Source organism: Pangasianodon hypophthalmus, chromosome 11 (assembly GCF_027358585.1).
Source record: "Pangasianodon hypophthalmus isolate fPanHyp1 chromosome 11, fPanHyp1.pri, whole genome shotgun sequence".
Taxonomy (NCBI): domain Eukaryota; kingdom Metazoa; phylum Chordata; class Actinopteri; order Siluriformes; family Pangasiidae; genus Pangasianodon; species Pangasianodon hypophthalmus.
In genome coordinates, this window is record NC_069720.1 from 11,462,310 (window position 1) to 11,483,922 (window position 21,613).

A 21,613-nucleotide genomic window follows, 5' to 3' on the forward strand; every position below is an offset into this window, starting at 1 on the left:
AATGAAGTTTTTAGCAGAAAAAATAATTGGAAATTTGACTTTGCACTTTATCTATAGGGTTCATTTTGTTAATGGTGTATTTGTGATTTGATGTAAATTTGTTATATATTATTTTTAATGTTTTTGCAAATTGTAGCTCCAGAATGTGAGGAATTTGTGTCATAAATTAAATGTCTTATTATTATTATTATTATTATTATTATTATTAATTTTAGCACTCACCCACCCACAGTTCACTTTGGCATATTGCTCTCTGGTTGTGTTTATTCCACTTTAAACTATTGGTCCGATAGCTTTTAGGCACTGAACTGAGGCTGTGTCTCTAACTGCCTCAAACTCCAGTTTTCCACCAAGGAAGAATTAACACTCACTAATCCGTCTGCTTGCAAGGACCTGGAAAAGTCACCGTGAGACATTAAACTTAAAAATGTCCCGTCAAATCGTGTGCCAGTTGTTTTTAATCTGAATCCCTGTGGAAACAGATCTCACACACCTGCAAAAACACCGAGTCGACACCGAGCGATGTCTTTCAACACTCCTGAGCCTTTACATAAACTCTTACACTACTCACACTCAGGCCTTGACTCAAATATTTAATAGCATGATGCCATCAATAGCCACGTGGTTATCAAAATAATCAGCTAAAACACAACTCAGGTTCAAGAAGTATGTTCATCAGGGGTGGTCTAAAAAATTAATGAGCACAAATGTGAACACTGGGTTCTAAAAACGAACACTGAGGAGGAGGAAGCGGAGGAGGATGGAGGAGGCGGAGGAGGATGGAGAAAGAAACAAAAGAAGCAAAGTGAAGATCCAAGCCTTTAGTGATTAGTCTTTCAAGAAAGAGTCAACCCATTTAGATGAATGATTTGAAGTTGACTCCTATAGGTTTTTTTTTTTTTATCCAATTAGGATCTTCTTAATGAAGCACATACAGTAAAATTAATTTGTACAACTTTGCTGATTTCACCAATTTTGTAAATAGATAAATAAATCCCAATTTGTGGGTAAATGTGTGTCAGGTTTGAGGATTTTTTTAGCATAGATTTAGCCAATAGGACTGAGTGATGTGACAAAAATATCATGTCATGATTCTCAAAGACTTTTCGACGATACACAATATGCAGGTTTGCTAGCAAACTGCCAGCAGCACATAAAACTGATCACGTTTTAATGTCTACAAATATATTTATTTACATTTTTGATATAAAAACATTTTATTTATAAAATATAAATACTTATATTTAGGGAGGTCAGAGGAAAATGGCCAGACTGGTTTGAGCTGCCAGGAAGGATAGAGTAACTCAAATCAGCACTCTATACAACTGTGGTGAGCAGAAAAGCATCTCAGAATGCACAACACATCAAACCATGAGGTGAATAGTCTACAACAGCAGAAGACCACATCAGGTTCCACTCCTGCCAGCCAAGAACAAGAATCTGAGGCTATCATGGGAATAGACTCATCAAAACTGGACAGTTGAAGATTAGGAAAAAAAACTCACCTGTTTTTTTTTCCAGTCTTCAACTGTCCAATGTTTTATGCATGCTGAGATGCTTTTCTGTTCACCACGGTTGTAAAGAGTGATTATATGATACTATGTTACTATATTCTTCTTGGCAGACTGAACCAATTTGGCCATTTTCCTTTGACCTCTCTTATCAACAAGCATTTCCACCCACAGAATTGTTGCTCCCTCAGTGTTTTTTTTTTTTTTTTTGCATCATTCTGTGTAAACTCTAGAGACTTTTGTGTGTGAAATTCCCAGGAGATCAGCAGTTTATGAAAAACTCAAACCAGCCCAGCTGGTACCAACATCCATGCTACAATCAGTCACAGAGATCACATTTTTTCTTCATTCTGATGTTTGATGTGAACATTAACTGAAACCCTTGACGTGTATGTGCATGATTGTATGCATTGCACTGCTCCCATATGATTGGCTGATTAGATAACTCCATGAATGTGCAGGTGTACAGGTGTTCCTAATAAAGAGGATTGTGAGTGTATATGGGGTGAAGGTGTTCAGATAACAGCATTTAAATGTTACAGAAAATGTATTTTCATAACCTATAATGGACGACTCGTGGAAAAGGATGTTTCAAGCATGAGATGTTCAATGGATTTACACATTAATGCAAAACTAACACAATATTTGAAGCTAATGTGGAGTTGCAGATTTTTATTAATGCTTTATTAAGTTATTTAATACAGAACTCTGATTGTGGAATTGCCCAAACATCAGACATCAAACGTAACTTTTCGCTTTAATGCCCTCTTATTTTGAGTCTTCCAGCGTCTCAGCTCATGGAATAACTCATCATCAGTTCTGAGCTCAGAAAAGATAACACACTTTCAGTGATGTAATAAAACTCAATAAGACCAAAGATGGCAATGAGCCTTTTGTCCATTTCGACCCCAGCGAGTGTTTTACTACACACACACATACACACACACACACACATACCTGTGTGTCTCTCTCCCGTGGCGTTCCAGTCTGCTGCAGTTCTACTGACAAACCTGCGATGACAGAAGCTGAAGAAAGAAAATCTCAACGTTAGAACCGGAGCTGTGTGGGTCAGAAAGCTGAGCAGGACATCACTGTGCTGTCTGTACAACATTTACAACACGATGATCGATCGATCAAATCCTTTAAACTCTGAGTGAACTTATTCATTCTAGAAAGATTGTGGAATGTGGCTGAAGATTGTGAATTAATACTAAATACATCACAGCGCTGCTGAATTCTGGATTCTGATTAGACAGAAGGTGTTGATTAAGTTTCTATAACAGGAGCTCTGACAGTAGTGCAGCTGCAAATCACAGGTTTATATTAATGCACTTGTTCTAACAAGTTATTGTTTCTATGGTAACAGCTCATTCACAGGGACTTAAAACAATTAATTTTAAGTTTTAATTTCAAGAATTAAAAACAATCGTTGATATGGTGAGGTTTTCTGTAAGGGGTCTCCAGTGTCAAGCTGCATTTTGTCTTATTAACTGTAGTGAAAGAGAAAAAAAAGAGAGGTTTTTGAGGAACTGTTTGTAGCTGTTATAACATAAGTGACAACAGAAACTTGTTTCATAACATTACATAGCTACATAACAGAACTATAAATGGATGAAATTGTAATAGTTGGCAAATTGCTGTGGCATAAGAGGAATAAACCACTTAGGAATTTGCTGTTATAGGAAAATTAGAAAATTAGGAATTTATAGAAAGCATTCAGGTAACTCTGCTTCACATCACCATTAACTGCATTATGTTTACAGTGCTTTAAATATTACCGTTCATAAGGTAATATACAATTATTTCTTATTTATATGCACAATAAAAGAAGGTGACGTAATGAAACAACAAAAGACTTAAATGTTGATTAAAAACTTTTGACATCGTAATGAAAACAACATTTACATGGTTAAATAATACACTGTGTTTTTAATGAACAGAAGATCTCTCAGAGCGTTGGAGCTTTTGGAAAAATTTGGAAAGAATAAGAAGTCGAGCAGTTTTACAATGTTACGCTTTAATGGCTAGAAATGCTTTAAATGTCAGAATTGTTGCTCACAGTTCCAAGACGAGGAAGTCGTAAAGATTCAAATAGGAAGCTAGGTTCTTTTTCCACAGTGGACGTGTTGATGCGTCCCACCCTGACTGTAAAGACAGCCGGGAAATCACTGCTCCACACAAAAATCTTCCATTTATGGGAAACAGTCAGGAGTGTGTTCTGTGTGTGCAGTGTCTTACAGGAAAAGGACATCAATTTAAACTTTAAATACAATCTGGATCATATAAGAAGTATTTTAACTTTTTTTTTCCACCACCCCATGTCTGATCTGAAGCACACCCTCCACGTGTGGTTTGGTTTTATTTTATTTCTCAGTGTTAAACAGTTTTGAATGGAATGATAAGAGAAATTCCTGTGATGATGAACATCTGAGCTAATGTCAATTATTATTATTTTGTTTTAATTACACAACAGATTCTCATTTTCAAAGAGGTGGCTTTTAGGATTAAAAGTCAGATAACACTGCAGCGGCACGGAGGGATGTTCAGTCAGGGAAACAGCTAGACAATAAAAACTCATGTAGCTAAAAATAATAATAATAATAATAATAATAATAATAATAATAATAGAGATGTTTTATTGATACTGTTGTAAACAGTAAGTCTAAAGCATTTTAAGTTTCCTCATCACAGAGTATGGTCATGTCCCAAATTCACAACAGTGACTGACACTGACACAATTTTTAATTTGCTTCAGTTAAATAAACAAATAATAAAATAAATAAAACAAAATTTATAATTAATGTCTTATTTATAATAATTCCTGTTTTTTCTGGGTAGGAAGTGTTTATTATTCGGATGCTTTGCTTTGTGGATTTTTGGCTTTATGAACTATTCTTTTTCAGATTAAAGTTTCCCTTTTTATTTTCCCGTGCTTTCTTTCTTTACTTCCTTTCCCTATCTTTTCTTTTCCCCTTGCTTCCTGTCTCACTTTCACGTTTTCTTTTCCACATTTTTTTCCAGTCTCTTTATTTTTCCTGCCCCTTTCCTTTCTTTCTTTTCCAAGCTTTTTCTTTTCCTTCTTTCTTCCTTTAGCTTTCTCTTTCTTTCTTTCTTTCTTCCTTTAGCTGTCTCTTTCTTTCTTCCTTTAGCTTTCTCTTTCTTTCTTCCTTTAGCTTTCTCTTTCTTTCTTCCTTTAGCTTTCGCTTTCGTTCTTTCTTTAGTTGTCTCTTTCTTTCTTTCTTTAGCTTTCTCTTTTTCTTTCTTTCTTCCTTTAGCTTTCGCTTTCGTTTTCTTTAGCTGTCTCTTTCTTTCTTTCTTTAGCTTTCTCTTTTTCTTTCTTTCTTCCTTTAGCTTTCTCTTTTCCTTGACGCGTGTCAAGGTTTTCTTGTACTTTATAAGATAAATAAAAATACACTTCTTTTATTCCTCCAAGCAGGATTTCCTTTAGGAAGAGCAACTCTACACAACCTTTAATCTGTTATTGCTAATATAAAAACTTTTAAAAAATGCTGAAATCAATCAAACTAGCAACTTGCAAATCATAATTAATCCTCAGATAAAAGACTCGTTATAGATAACTTATCAGATCAAAATCCTATATCAGATAAAAATCTCATGTTACCACTTAAAATTTCCAGGTGGTAAAATTCATCCACTGAGAGAGGAAGCGCTTCAGCAGGCAATGTTTCGGCCGTGTGGAGAAATAAACACACGAGATCCACATCTCATAGAGTTCATTTTATTGAATTGTCAGAAAATAACAGAAAACACTCGCTGTGTGGCAGCGAGGCCAGGAGGAGTGAGGAACGTATAAAATAACAGGGGATCATGTGGCAAAAAGGACATGAAGAGGTGCATGCTGGGATACGAATGGCCTCTGCACCTGTCAAAGAAGGAAAAAGGAGTTGAAGCTCTTTAAAGGTACTGTTTAAACTGGACCTAAATCGATTCCTTGTGTAAACTCAGGTTCTGCGTACCGACGCAGAGAACGTTCACTCGTCTATGTACTCGAATGGCTCTGGGGGCTCAGGCTCCTGCTCCTCCTCTTCTATTTTAGGCCCGTGGGCGGAGACTGGCTCCACAAGCTCCTCCTCCTCCTCACTGGTGTCCTTCAGGATGATAATACCACCTGTGTGGAGCTGGAGAGGAGAGAGTCTAATCAGACAGGCTGTTCTCAATGAGAGAGAGAGAGAGAGAGAGAGAGAGAGAGAGAGAGAGAGAGAACAAACAGAGACAAACTAAAGAGAGACAGAGGGAGAGAGGGACAGGGAGAAAGAAGGCAAAGACATACATGTATTCCCATTTTGCTTCTCCTGTCTCTCACGCCAGTCTCTCTCTCTGTGCATGTTACGATTAAATACTCAGGTTTAAAACATGCCTCAGTTCCATTACAGTTTAACCCTAAACCTGGAAAACCCTGAACAAAACACAGCGTGAACCTGACAATTGTTTAAAGTAGAACAATTTTGTTTAATTTCAACATTCCAGACTCACAAAAGTTTTTTTTTTTTTTTTTTTTTTTTTTTAAATAAAAGCTTATTAAAAGGGCAGTCAAGGATTTTTATTAAACTGTAATATTTATTTAATTTCTCATCACATTACAGAAATGCTGGTCTCAGACAAACTCATGACAGGAACATCATCAGGACCAGGAGGCAGCTCTACTCAGCTCTACTCTACTCAGCTCTACTCAGCTGTCAGTTCAGAAACACTCCATCTCCCGCATTAGCATTCAGGTGTTTTTACATAGCCAGTGTGTGTTGCAGTTTCAGAATGGCGAGCTCTAATTGTGTGTACTTTTAACAGTTTTATTAAAAAGGAATGCAGGATGTGATGTGCATTCGGGAAGCTACATCAGTGCGGAAAATAAAGAAAAGTCTTAAGATGATGGATTTACAGCGTTAGTGTCAGGCTGCTTTCACAGTTGATCTTCTCAATGCCAACTTTTCAAAAAATCACTCAGCAACATGAAACACTTTTTTTTTTTTTTTTTTTTTTAAAACCATCTGACCAATCAGATTTCAGCTCAGGGAACAAGTGTGGAAAAACAAACATGGTGAAGTGCTGATGAAAATCTTGTTAGCGAGTGAATATGAGGATGTTTACGACAAACTGAAAACATTTCATTGCCGATATCCAGCTAAAAATAACAGCGTGTGTATGTTTTCCCCCAGTACTTGATGTGACATCCCACAAAAAAAAGGGAAAGCACCTGTAACCTGAAAAACTATTTAAACTTTCCTGAAAACTTATCCTCAATTTTTCAGGTCTGTGAGCACCTACATTCCTGCATTTCAAAAATGCTTAGTGTTTGGGGAAGGGAAAAAAAAAAAGAAGAAAAAAGGAATAAAATAAATGTACAGCACTAGCCTGACTGTTTTGCTGGACATTTCCACTCCCACCTGACATCAGGAGGAACTCTGAGCACTGCTGAGTCATGAACACTACAGGAAGGTAAAGTGCTCAATGTTTTTGTTCATGTAAACATTATTCATAAAAAAAGAAAAGAAAAAGGCCTTGCAATACAAAAATGGAGTGAGTCCAACAGACTAAATCTCTGCAGTGTTTATTTGGAGACATTAGCATGGTGTCGTTGTACTCTTCTGAAATTCTGGGATGCGTCGGTCTCATTATTTACGGCGGAAAAGGATCAAATATTTACAGCAGGCTCACGTCCAAGGCTTTATGGGCCAGTTATGTTAAGGGTCGGGTTATGTTTTGGTGAAAACGGCCATGTGTGTGTGACTCACTGGTTTAAACGGCTGATAGCGACAATTCTCAGGCATGGTTAGCACTCGGAGCTGTGCCGGCATCGCTCTCGCTGGATTCTCCAACATCTGGAAATTGGGCTCTTGCTCCTTTTTCTTCTCCTTCTCTTTCTCCTTCTCCTCCTCTTTCTTTTCTTTTTCGGTCTCCTGCGGCTCCTGCAGTGAACGCACCACCAAACTACTGCATTAAAAATTCCTAAAACCACTTGTACATCACTATGGCATTATTTCATCTTCATGCTAGTGATTTTTTTTTTGTTGTAGACTCACTGCTTATATGTTTTTAAATCTAATAAATACATGTATTTAAATGTCTAAAAATATTTATATTTATTTATATTTATAAATATAAAAAAATGAATTGATTTAAGGTAAAAAAAAAATTATACATATATATACATACATATACACATACATACATACATATATATATATATACATACATACATATATATATATACATATATATATATATATATATATATATATATACACACACACACACACTTACATACAGTACTGTACAGTAAAAAATATTATTGTAATACTGTACAGTATTTTTCTTTTATGACATCTACAAAAACATTTTAAATTTCAAAACATTAGTTTTCCAGCAAAAAAATTGTGCTTTGTAAGTAAAGAAAGCAGCATATAACATAAGAGACACTTTTCAGACAAAAAACATAATGAAGGCTGCTGGGTTTTGCTGCAAAAATGAGAAACAAGTGTGACAGTCAAAGTCTCCAGAAGAACTGTGGCTGCTTCTGCAAGATGCTCAGTAACACTTACAGCTCATTTCCTTAGAAAACTGCACACACTGTACCTGAGACTACTATTTTTTTTTTTTTGAAAGCAAAGTGTCGTCACACCAAATATTGACTTTCATTTATTACTGTTTACTGCTCTTTATAGTTTTTTTTTTTTTTTTATGTAGAAACATTTCATTTCATTATTTCTGGTTCTTTGATTCTTTGCTCTACAGCATTTCTTTGCATGTGCGCAAGATTTTACACAGTACTGTGTGTGTGCGCGTGTGTGTGTGTGTATACATATATATATATATATATATTTACATACATACATACACACACACACATACATACATACACACACACAAATATATACACGCGTGCACACACAAATTTGAAAAGAAAATTCATAACCAGTTTTAAAGCAACATGCTATTTTTTTGATTTCTGGATGGAGTGTAGTGTTTTTCTCATCATGCTCTTTCAAATAAACTATAATAAACATGAGAGAGACTAAACATGCTGAATAAACCCACCACTTCCATCTTCTCCTCCTCCTTCTCCTTCTTCTCTTTCTCCTTCTTCTTGGCTTTAGCGGTGATGGACAGAACAGCAGTGGAAACCTGGAGGAAATAAATCTTTTAGGACTCGATCAGGATATAAATTAAGTCAGAAAAATAAATCGGATAAATGCTGCCACAAAACATCACAACCGCTGTGTCATACCTTTATAGTAAAATAATGAAGTGGAATTCCTGTTACCAACCCAAAAGTTGATTATTTTCTTATACCAGCACATCCCCAAGCATTTTATTCCTCTTAAACCAAAGCAATGTGTCAACTATTAAAAGTTATATTTATCAAATATAATGTCATACTTTTCTGTTTATAGTTACATTTAATGTTCGCGAAACAAATTAGTTGTACAAATTTACTTGTATAACTTACTTACTTACTAAGTTACTGTTACAAAACACTGACGCTGGAGACTCCTTCCATAAATGCTAAATAAACATATCTTTACAGAAAACATCACCATATCAAAGAATTTTAAATCCGTCCCTGTGAATGCTACTATAGAAATGATAACTGTATTAGAAGAAGGCGCATGTAATTATAAATAAGCCTGTGATTTGTAACTGCACTGTCAGAGACAATTAAACTACACCTTCTGACCAAGCAGAATCCAGAATTAGCAACAGCAATGTGAATATTGTAAATAGTGAAATGCTTCCTAGGAGTAAGACCAGATCTCTTATGTCAGTAAATTCCTGATCTGGATGATTCTCTCACCTTCTCCTTTTCTTTCTCCTTGGGAACTTCCAGAGCTGGAGGGTAAGCGAAGGTCGAGGGTTTACAGTTGGACCTGTACTGCACTTTTGGCATCTGAGGAGAAATAATTAAAAATGATAAAGTAAGACCACATTGTTTAAACAGCTCTTGACTGATTCTGACCGAAATTCCAGGCAGGAAACCAACTCTGTGAATGAAAGATGGAAACAAATGCTTGAATCTGCATTTTCGCATTTTCATAATTGCAACTCAGATTTAAATAAACATTTCTACAGTGTATTAGCGAAAGAAAAAATTCTGTATACTACCCGAGATGTAAACTAAAGTTGGTGGTGGAATATAGCACAGAAGCTGGGTGAGAATTTGTGTCTAATTCCTTATATACATAAATACAGTGGACATTAACAAAAAAAAAAATAAAAAAAAATACACACCGGTTAAAACTGCAGGCTTTTGAGATGGGTTTAAAAAAAAAAATCTCTAAGATAAATCATGTCAGCTCTTACTCCACCTTTAATGTGATATAGCAACCAACAAAATTCAAGTAAAACCATATAAAAGGTTTCAGAGAAAAAAATAAGAGGAAAAAAAAAACTTATAATACCCTTATTGCACAAGTATGCACATGCTTTTATAATGGGGCATGTGACTGTGCTCAGAATTAATCACATTTAAACTCATGTTCAAAAGTAAGTATCATACACTCTTCATCAATAAAATGATTCTGACTAACCATAAATAAATAAATAAATAAATTAATAAAAGATCAGTGGTTTCTTCCGACTACTAAAGCCATTGCCCACAAAGAATTTACAATGCATATACGGGATGTAATTAACGAAAAGTATATATCAGCAGAGGAGTACACAATTTTTTTTTTTTCAAAACATTCCATGTACCAGAGAACACCATGAAGGCCATTATCAAGTGGAGAAAATAGGGCACCACAGTAAATGTTACCAAGAACAGGATGTCCCTCCAAATTTGACAAAATAACAAGAAGAAAACTTATCAGGGAAGCTTCCAAGTGACCTACAGCAACATTAAAGGAGCTGCCTGAAAATCTGGTCACTCCTTGCATGTGAAAATAATCTCTCATATTATTCACATGTCTGGGCTATGGGGTAGAGTGGCTAGATGGAAATCCTTTCTCATGAAGAAAAGAAAAAATAAAACAAACAAAAAAAACAAAACAAACAAACATCCAAATCCAGACCATGCTGCAAAATGGTTTAGACCAAGGTAGGACTTTCTGGGCATAATTCTAAAAGATATGCTTGGCACAAAAACAAGACAGCTAGTCACCCAACGAACACCATACCCAAGATGAAGCATGGTGGTGGTAGCATCATGCTACGGGGCTGCCTCTCTTCAGCTGGGACTGGGGCTCTATTCAAGATAGAGGTAATCATGGATAGCTCAAAATCCTAATCTATTCCGGCACATAACCTACAGGCCTCTGTAAGCTGAAGATGAACAAAAAAAAATAAATATTCACCTTCCAGCATGATAAAGACCCAAAACACAAGTACATGTCAACGAAAGAATGGCTTCAGATGATGATGATCAACGTTTTGGAATGGCCCAGTCAGAGCGCAGATCTAAATCCTATCCAAAAACCTGTGGAATGACTTGAAGAAAGCTGTGCATAGGAGATTTCCCTCACAATATGATGGATCTGGAGCATTTTTGCAAAGAAAAGTGAAATAAAATTGCCAAATCATGATGCGCTAAATTGGTAGACTCTTACCCCAAAGGACAGAGTGCTGTATTACAAGGAAAACGAGCTTTAACAAAGTATTAGTTAAGGGGCTACTGCATTTTTTTTCCTCTCTTCCCCCCCAAAACATTTCTATGTTTTTCCACTTATCTTGGTAGCTATAATAATATTAAAGAAATCATCTGATATGATTTATCTTGGTTTCATTTTTTTACATCACAAAAACCTTCAATTTTAACAGGATTTAATTTACCCAGTATATTTACTCGATTACAGTACATGCATTTTATTGAAATGAGTAAAAACACCCTGCTGTTTTAGAAAGAATTAAATCCTGTCTACAAATACAAAAAAAATTTGAGTTGAATTGCTGCTGATTTCTCGTACAGCTGCCCTTCCTGCTTTTTAAGATAACGATTTTATTTACGCTCTTACATATTATAGTAACATGATCAGCGCTGAGAGTTATTTTAATACATTAGACAATCGCATGGAAGTATTATAACAGAAAAAAAAAATCTGGCCATGCAGTGATGTGAAACGACATTGCTACGTGTGTTTGGCTTCATGGTGTGAAAAAGCAGGAACCAGAGTGATGGATAGTTGGTGAGTTTAGCAGATTTCTGCCATCATTATGCCACTTCATACACTTTTGCACTTTATTTACAGCCTGATGGGAGGACTGGAAGTGCTCAGAGTAAATTAGCTGAGGTGGAGGCGGGGTTTGATCTAAAAATAACTTTATAGCTTATCATAGAAGGCTGGAAAGGAGAGAAGAAGTGACAAAGGTAACATCTGTCATTAGAATATTTAGAAAAAGCTTCAGGTCATTAATTTGTCTGAAATCAAAGTGTACGAGACAATAGTGTGAGTCTGACTCAGCATTTTAAATCATTTAGATGCATCCTGCTTGGAAAATTTCAGGATCTTACAGACTAGGTGTGTACCGAAACAGATAACTGCCTGACCTCATCACTTCTTACAGTACAGTCTATCTGGATGTGCATTTTTGTCATTTTGACAGCTTGTGGATTCTCAGGAAAGAGACATTTTGTTCTCAAAGCAATGCTATTTAACCTGTTTATTGTGTTTTCCCGTATGACAAATCCTGCAGCAAGTGCTTGGCTAATATTAAATTTACAGAAAATTAAAAATGACTAACAATAGAGGCATGTTTTGATTATTTAAAGACCTGGTAAATCCAACAGAGTCTATCTATCTATCCATCTATCTATCTATCTATCATACCTTTCACAAACCACTTGTCTAAGGTAGAAACTGTGCTTATTTACAGCGGGACTCAAAACGTCTTTGTAAAACTCTGTTATTCATTGGTGAGAAATATAGATGACAGAAAAGAAAGAAATCCTTTGGAAAGTGTGTGTAGAAATCACAAAAATCACAGAAGACAGAGGCAGTGTTTAAATAAAGCTCCTGATTTTTAACATATAGACTGAAAAATGGGTGTTTAGCGAGGACAGTGGACACAACATCATTACCTTCAGGTCCTTATTGAGGCCAATGATGGCGGTAGGTGTGAAGGCCAGAGACAGGAAGTGAGACAGCGGAAACCAGAACCAGAACTGAGTGAACACCAGCAGACCCACAATGGAGGGCATGTGTGTGTGTCCGGTCCGCGACTGCAAGGAGATAGTTACGTTCCGGCCACCTACAGACACACAGAGAGGAACTGGTTTAAAGAAACAAATCAGCAAACTGATCTTCCCTAAAATTCCAAGACTTAAAAAGGATCAGAGTATTGCGTCAAGTATACTTAGACTTAAAATGCTCTTTGGGTGGTACAGAGGGTTTCCCTATGTTTAAAGCTGTACCCTTTTTTGGAAGTTAAAACCCTAATTTATCCAAAGAACCATTGCAGAACCTTTTTTCTAAGACTGTATGTATTAACTAGGTAAGTGTATGTTACAAACTCCTAATTATTGCTTCAGTAGCTCTTTACGGAATAGTAAAGGGTTCTTAACTTCCTATGAAGGTTCTTATTTTTTTAAATAAAATTAAATTAAATTTTATTTTTTTTTAAATCACTGCAATTAAAAGAAAAAAAAAAAAAAAAAGGCTCTCAAGGGTTCTAGCATATTGTGGCAACCTTTTCCAAAAGATAAACCCTTTGTGGAAGGGTTTTAAATAGTACCTATAAGGGTTCCCCTGGAGGTAAAAGAACACTTTAGTGTACACTACAAAGGGTTCCAAGTAGAACTCTTTTATGCAGCTTTTTAAGGAGGGAAAATATTATATATTTATATATATATATATGTATATATAGCTTTTTGAACTACCTTTTCTGGAAGGTAACTCCTCTACAGTAGGGTTCTAAATAGAAGCTTGAAGGGTTCACCCAGAGGGACAAGACAAAGATCCCATTGGTGTACAATATTAAAAAATTTAGAACCCTTAAAGGCTTTACATAGAACCCTACAACAGGGTAGAACCCTTTTAAGAAGCTAAGAACACTTAATGATCCAGTGAACCCTTAAAGAACATTTGAAGACCCCAAGTACTAAGACAGTTTAGCTAGATGATGAGCAATAATTTAGAGTCTGCACTGCACACATACCCAGTTAACTCACACACTCGTAGAAAAATAGGTTCTTCAAAGGTTCTTTAAGGGTTCACAGCTTCCAACAATGGGTTCTCTAATACAGTCTAATATAATACAAGTATAATTATAAATGTCAGTCAGAAGACTAAAATGTTGAAAAATGGGACTGCAGCTACATGAAAACATTTGATGAAAAATAATTAACGAGCCAGCTACTTTAGCCTAGCTATAGGCTTAAGAAAGGAGATTAAACAATTATCTTCTTTAGATTTTAAGCACAAAACTGGCCTATTTGTGACCTGCATTAATCTGACTATTTTATTCATAATGGATCTATGAGCACTATTCCTCACACAGATGGACAAAACAGGAGAATATATCAGTAGAACAATAGAATGGTGATGTCAGGGGCAGTGAAATTTCTGTCACTTCCTGTCCAGCTCCTGATACTGTTAATGAGGGATGTTGTACAGATCAAGGTTAGTGCTATGGAGAGGAGAGATAGAATAATAGTCCTCCCTCTGAAGGGAAATGGATATAGAAAAGGGAGTGAGGGAAGGAAAGAGGTGTGGATCTGTTCATTATTCTGTGAACAAAAGAGAAAAATCACACAAACTGCAATCTACACAAAATCTTTCAATTTGTCTCAAATAAAAGTGGACGAGACAATAGTGAGAGCTTGACAGGGTGTTTTAAATCATTTAAATGTTTCCTGTGTTCAGGATCTTGTAAGCCAAGCGTGCGCTGATAACATGTTGGAGTTTTAGCCTAGCCTTTTATTAGTATTATACTGTAAGTAAATTTAACCAGAGTCCAGCTTTCTAAATAAAACACCACTGTAATGATCCAGATCACAGTAAACTGAATGTCATCATAAGCAAACAGAGTGCAGTTTTCCCCCAAAATAAATAAATAAATCACCACTGTAACCAATCAGAGCACAGTTTTTAAAAGCAAAACGTCACCTTAACCAATCAGAGCACAATTTTTTTTAAACAGAAAAGCCAACCAGGGCACAATTTTCTGAACAATACATCACCTTAACCAATGAGAGCAGTTTCCTGAACATCATTGTAACCACACAGATATTGCTTTGTCATGAATTGTGTTGTATGCATTTGAATAAGTCACTTGCACATACTTGAATCTGACCCTAACAAAGTTGTACATGTTTATTTAAAAAAAAAAAAAATAAATAAATAAAAAATCCCAAAAGCTGCTGACTTATGCTCCCTTCTTCTAAATCAAACAAAGGGAAAGTTATAAAAATTTGAATAGTACTGCATTTTGTATATCTGATTACCAGCACATTGATTTCTCACAAAATTCCAGTGCTCCAGACGTGAAATTTCCAAGTCTATTTACTGACGTGATTGCTTCTCCGGGCCAATATTATTTCAAATAAGTAGTGACAGATTGTGAGAAGTGCCAGATCTCCTGAGAAGGTTCTGTTACCCCAGAGCCCAGAACCAGAGCTGGGATATTTGACAGAGCTGAATGCACAGCAGCATCAAGCCTTGTCTGAGAGGTTTGGCAAACAGAAAATTCCTCATTAATGAGAGCAGAACGCTGCTGCAGGAGTGAAGATCGTTAAACGGCGTGTGACATTAAACACGATTACAGAGAAGCAACCCAAACACACACTGTGAAACACTCAAGTATTCATGAGTGTGAAGGTCAACACATTTATAGGATGTGATCTTGTTAATCCACTAAATGATTGTGTTAGGAAAAAAAAAACTTGTATCTCTTTATTATAAAATAATACACAAACAACATTTTAAGTCAAAACTGTCAGATTGCTAATGAGACTGCAGTTCAGTGGCGTCCATGTTAGGGCTGGGTATGACAACATAATATTGACATTGTGATAAATTATTTCACAATACACTTTTCTGAGATATCGCAATTTCTCTATCTCTTGTTATTAATAATTATATACTGACTTTAAAAAGCCAAAACTGTAATAGTGTCATTATTACAAAAGGCAATTTTGTATGGGTAACAACAAAAAAAAAAAAAGCTGCAGTACTGACCTGCATCCAGAATGCCCTGAGCCAGAATGGCTCCAAATTTGGCCATGACGTCATCATGCTTATCGTTGATCACTTTGGCGTACAGCTGCCTGAACTGATTAACCTACAAACAGAAAATTATTAAATATAAATTTTCATTGCAGTTATCAAACCACGAAGTGTAAACTCCTCTGTTCTGAAGATGTGAGAAAACTTACACCCTTCACTCTGACGATTACAAAGCGCTGACACTTCCATAAATGTTAAATCAACACCTCCTTACAGAAAATTTCACCATGATCAATGACTTTTTTTATTTGATTATGGAGTGTTTGCAGTAAAAGTCCCTGTGAATGAGCTGTACAATAACGTATTAGAATGAGTGCATTAATATAAACGTGATTTGCAACTGCGCTACTTTCAGCGCCGTTATAGGAAATTAATCAACACCAACCAATCAGCCAATCAGAATCCAGATTGCATCATCGCTGTGTATAATCACCAAAATAATTTTTCAATGGTGGTATAATCGCCACTGAAATTTCAGCCACACCCCCTATTTGAGTCTTGACTTTCGTTTTTGACTAATCTATTTATACAGAAAATAAAACTGCGTTACAGGACTCTGTCGGAAACTTGGCTCACGTTGAGCAAAATGCTTATTTATCGCAGCTCACAGCTGTATTATACGCTTTAAACGTGAAACACACATTTTTAACACTCCACAAAAGCCGCACATCAAATTTTAATGTCGCTATAAGCATTTTAATACAGCTGTAACACTTGTAGCATGTTAATTAGGCTCTAAAATGTCTGGAATATTGGTTCACTAAAAAAAAAAAAAAGCACAATAAAGAAGCAATGAATGCCGTTTTAAAGTTTACAAATATAACTGTAACGAACTGTTTATAATGAATATGCATGGATTACATCTGGATGTTATACATTTAAAATTTTTATTTATTTATTTATTTATTTATTTTTTTAAGCAGACTTGATTTTGGACTTTCCAGACATAAAACCTCTTCAGTAAAAAGTTTAAAGCATAAAACCAACCAGCAATGAGATGAATCACACCCTCATGAAAATTATTTCATGTGTGCAAAATTGGAAAAAAGGTGAAGAAGCAAGTCTGTGTACTTGGGATCTTTTACAAGAAAACGAACCAGTGTTCCTATAATGCGTTGTGAATAATGTCACTGAATCATTTTACCCTGTTTTGAGCAATGTCGTATTTATTTTTGGCAGACTTCTGCCTGATTTCAGACTTATAATGCGGCGTGTTTACCTTGGGGCAGGTGACTTCACTCTGCTGGATCATGATGAGGGCCGAGGCGATGAGAGCTCCCTGTCTCACGTAGTTGACTGGATCGTTGGTCATGGGCTCCAGCAGGTTTATTGCTTCCTGCACACACACATGGCATTAATTAACATAAGATCAATTTTATTGATCCTGAAAAAAATTCTGTGCCATTTTGCTCTAGACAACACAAATAACAATGAATAGATTTGGCAGATTTGATATAAAGTTGTTATACAAATATGGACTATTATTATTATTATTATTAGGCTACGCATGGAGGAAATTGCCTGCATATGATAATCTTGTTGTATGGAGTTGTATGTGCATTCTTAGTAGATTGCTTGTTTATTTCTGTTAAAGGTTTGGAACTCTGGAAGCTCCACTGTTACCAAAAATCGCAAACGACAAAGATTTTTATATTTTAACAAAACAAAAAACAAACAAACAAACAAAAAAGATTTTCTTCTCACTTTAATCTTGGCCAATTCACAGAAAATGATTTACTGTTATTAGCCATTTATGGATAGTAATGGATTTTATTTATGGCAGACATTCTTATAAATGTTTTAAAGCTAAAACTGCCAAATGTTCTCAACCTGAAAAAAAAGGAAAGTGTCTCAGAGCTACACTACCGGTCAAAAGTAAGGGGTCACTTTGAAATTCCCTTGGTTTTGAAAGAAAAACACACTTTTTTCCCCCCAATTAAAATTAAATCAAAAATACAGTCTAGACATTGTTAATATCATAAATGGCTATTATAGCTGGAAACTGATGATTTTTAATGGAATATCTAAATAGTTGAGTATCTGGAGCATCAGAATTTGTGGGTTCGATTATAGACTCAAAATGGCCAAAAAAAAAAAAAAAAACCCCACAAACAACAACAACAAAAAAAAACTTTCTTCTGAAACTCATCAGTTTATTCTTGCTTTAAGAAACGAAGGCTTTTCCATGCGACAAACTGCCAAGAAACCGAAGATTTCATACAACATTGTGTGTTACTCTCTTCAAAGAACAGCACAAACTGGCTTAAACCAGGATAGAATGAGAAGTGGGAGGCCCTGGTGCACAACTGAGCAAGAGGACAAGTACATCAGAGTCTCTAGTTTGGGAAAAGGATGTCTCAAAAGGTCCTCAACTGGCAGCTTCATTGAATGTTACCCTCAAAACTCCAGTCTCAACATCAACAGTCAAGAGACGACTCCAGGATCCAGGTGTTCTAGGCAGAGTTGCAAAGAAAAAGCAATATCTGAGACTGGCCAATGAAAGGAAGAGATTAGGATGGGCCAAAGAACACAGACATTGGACAGGAAGATTAGAAAAAAGTGTTATGGACAGATGAATCTAAGTTTGAGGTGTCTGGAACACAAAGAACAACATTTGTGAGACGTAGAAAAAAAATGATAAGATGCTGGAGGAGTGCTTGATGCCATCTGTCAAGCATGGTGGAGGAAAGGTGATGGTCTGGGGATGCTTTGGTGGTGCTAAAGTGGGAGATTTATACATGATAAAAGGGATCTTGAACAAGGAAAGCTATCACTCCATTTTGCAATGGCCCTTGATTGGAGCCAATTTCCTCCTACAACAGGACAATGACCTAAAGCGTAGCTCTAAATTATGCAAGAACTATTTAGAGAAGTAGTCGTCAGCTGGTACTCTATCTGTAATGGATCTCAAACCTATTGAGCTGTTGTGGGAGCCACTTGACCGAATGTTTCGTAAAAAGTGCCCATCAAGCAAATTCAACTTGTGCGAGGTACTTCAAGAAGCGCAAGGTGAAATTTCCTCCGATTACATCACCAAACTGACAGCTAGAATGCCAAAAGTCTCAAAGGCTGTAATTGCTGCAACGTGAGCATTCTTTGACAAAAGCAAAATCTGAAGGACAAAATTCATATTTCAAGAAAAAACATTATTTCTAACCTTATCAGTGTCTTGACTACATTTTCTGTTCATTTTGCAGCTCATGGAAAGTGTGAAATTTTCTGGGTGACCCCAAACTTTTGACCGGTAGTGTACAGAATGATGGATGTTGAACAAATGAACTCACCTTGTACCCGGTGCCAGCGCAGCAGATCCCCAGAGCCATTGCTGCTCCACAGCGGACATGAGGGTTGTAACTCTCAGACAGGAGGGACACCACACTGGGACACTGCTCTGGAGTCCTATACACACACACACACATTTACACAAATGTCCATTTAATAAACAAGTGCAACAATTAAAGACACAGTTAGTAATGAAGAATAATTTTGGATCATGCCATGAACGACGCTGTTGTGACTGACATCACTTTTGAAATGGATGATAAAGTGTTTATCCAAAAACATGTCAAACTGCTACTTATCTAATCATTTTTAGTCTTGGTGCTAGCTAGCTATCTAATATTAGCTACGTGTAGTATTCTTTGTAGTAAAACTAATAAATGCTAGGGTGAAAACAAAGAGGTCTTTACGGTATTTATCAGAGACCCACACTGTCACAAATATACAAAGGAAAGAGGGAAAAAGAGATTGACCGGTTCTGCTGTTTTAAAAATTGCATATTAATATTTAGCAGTAATTGAACACAACTAAACCACCACCAGTGTCCAGTGTGGAGTACATCCCAGAGTTCCGCTTCCTCATCACATTTTCCTGGCTCTCGTCAAAGCGGCCATTTGAAGTAAGAAAAGAGCCTCTTCACGGGTTCTTTTTGAAACTTAACTCAAATACCTTTTACCAACTCTCCTAAGTCAAGACAGATGTTTCAAGAAAGTTTCTTTAAACAGTTTACACAAGGTGATTACAGTTCCACCGGCCCTCCCTGTGCTGCGATGAGGATTAACAGAACGGAGCACGATCTATTAAGAGCTCACACTTTACCAAAGGACTGAGGTGCCAGGAACTTAATAACACGTCTTACTGAAGACTAAAAGAAAAAAAAATAAAATAAAAAATCATGCTTGGCAGGCTTGAATACTCAGCATTACTCCTACACTGTGGTACAGTTCATTAATCTGCTGGCTCGGATCGAGCGGGTGCGGCGACTGAGCAACTTTATCATTAATTACATCCATAAAAGACACCAAAACAGGATGTCTGAGTTGTAGAAATGTCTCCTTTCCCTGAAATTAAATTCTCACCTCTTTCACATAGTAGCGATAAACATTACCACCGTTCCGCTCCGCAAACATGACCGCATTGTGTTTGCTTTTCTTGTCTCCATTCGTTGCTAAAACTAAAACCCAAAAGTTTTTTCGCACTTACTTCACAAATCCCCCTTCTAAATCTCATCCATTCCACGTCGCAAAAACGTCACATTAATATGACTCCCTGCAGAGGATGAAATGGTTCAGTGAAAGTCAAGGAACATTCTTGTGTGCTTAAACAACAAGCAGCGGCTCTGATTTTTGACAATCAATTTGATGAATTGATTTGACAGTACGGAGAAACCACAACACGTTCACTGCCAGCTCTGAGCTATAAACACACACAGATGCCCTACTTCTGGTTGGAGTTCTCATCACTTGGAAACCACTCGCTGCTGCTGAGGATGGCCCCATATGGCTTTGGACTGCAACTGATACAAACAGTTTTGCACTCAAGTCTTCGTCAGTGAACAGCTGATAACTTCAACAAAACAGACTTCACGTTAAAACTATATTAATTTCCTGGTTACACAAATGCACTTTTTCACTATATAGTACCCAGTTACAGAAGGGAAATTATTTATAGTTGCACTATCTGGTGTCACCCAGATGAGGATGGGTTCCCTTTTGAGTCTGGTTCCTCTCAGGTTTTCTTCCTCATGTCGCCTCAGGGAGGTTTTTCCTTGCCACAGTCACCTCTGGCTTGCTCATTAGAGATAAATGTATAAATTTAAAATTTATATCCGGAATTTATATGTTTATCTAAAGCTGCTTTGTGACAGTGTCCATTGTTAAAAGCGCTATACAAATACAAAATATATAGCGCTATACAAAACTGAACTGAAAAGATGCATACACGCCTGTCCACTGAGCATGTAGAACTCAAAGAAAATCGCTTGTGCTAATTAAGACTTACAATGTAATTCATATTCAAACCGAAGCCGGCTGTAGTGATGAATGACGTTTGGCTTGGCGACATAAAAACGACCTCACACTTCACAAAGTGTCTCTAAAATAATGCTCTACACACCACACACAGTGTAAACATCAGTGAGATCATGTAAAATAAAGTAAACATTAATTTCACAAATCAGTTTTAAGAATAAGATGAATAAACAGCGTGCTGTAAAGTTCACTGAAGCAGAAGTTTAGCGATGTAATGGGTGTGAATGTTTAAAACTCCAAAATCTGTCTTCACATGCGGAGAACTCAACTGTATTACCGCTGTCTCCAAAACACAAGCAGAGAAACGTGCCAATTCAGAGGCACAGTCGCACGTTTCATTCCATAAGTCTCCCAATTCTGAAACCAATCGAACTGTACTAAGTTTCCTGCAGTAACTATTAACAGATGCTCAAGTTGTATGTTGGGAAAATTTCTTTAAATTGTAAAAATTGCAAAGCATTAAATAAAAACAGAGATCTTACATGTTTATTGCCATCAAGAAATCTCTCTAAACTACTCTTGATTAACAACATAAACCTATTTATACCACAGTGCTGTTGAATTCTGGATTGTGATTGGTCAAAAGGTGTTGATTCATTTTGTACAACAGCAGCTCTGA

At 36.4% G+C, this 21,613-nt stretch overlaps 1 protein-coding gene across 2 annotated transcripts in view; it reads right to left on the bottom strand.

Moving 5' to 3' along the window:
• Nucleotides 1–5,236: 5,236 nt before the first annotated feature.
• The window catches only part of psmd1 (proteasome 26S subunit, non-ATPase 1), a 47,398-nt gene continuing 31,021 nt past the window's right edge, over nucleotides 5,237–21,613 (bottom strand). The window contains exons 17-25 of one of the 2 annotated variants that reach the window (XM_026930518.3): nucleotides 18,970–19,084; nucleotides 16,905–17,021; nucleotides 15,638–15,740; nucleotides 12,541–12,710; nucleotides 9,322–9,414; nucleotides 8,565–8,651; nucleotides 7,262–7,435; nucleotides 5,489–5,650; nucleotides 5,237–5,394 (exon numbers count right to left, since the gene is read on the bottom strand). In XM_026930518.3, coding sequence (XP_026786319.1) covers nucleotides 5,504–5,650; nucleotides 7,262–7,435; nucleotides 8,565–8,651; nucleotides 9,322–9,414; nucleotides 12,541–12,710; nucleotides 15,638–15,740; nucleotides 16,905–17,021; nucleotides 18,970–19,084 — 1,006 coding nt within the window. In that variant the 3' untranslated portion in view covers nucleotides 5,237–5,394; nucleotides 5,489–5,503. Of the gene's footprint in view, nucleotides 5,651–7,261; nucleotides 7,436–8,564; nucleotides 8,652–9,321; nucleotides 9,415–12,540; nucleotides 12,711–15,637; nucleotides 15,741–16,904; nucleotides 17,022–18,969; nucleotides 19,085–21,613 lie in introns of both variants that reach the window. The other variant, XM_026930517.3, reaches the window with a different exon arrangement.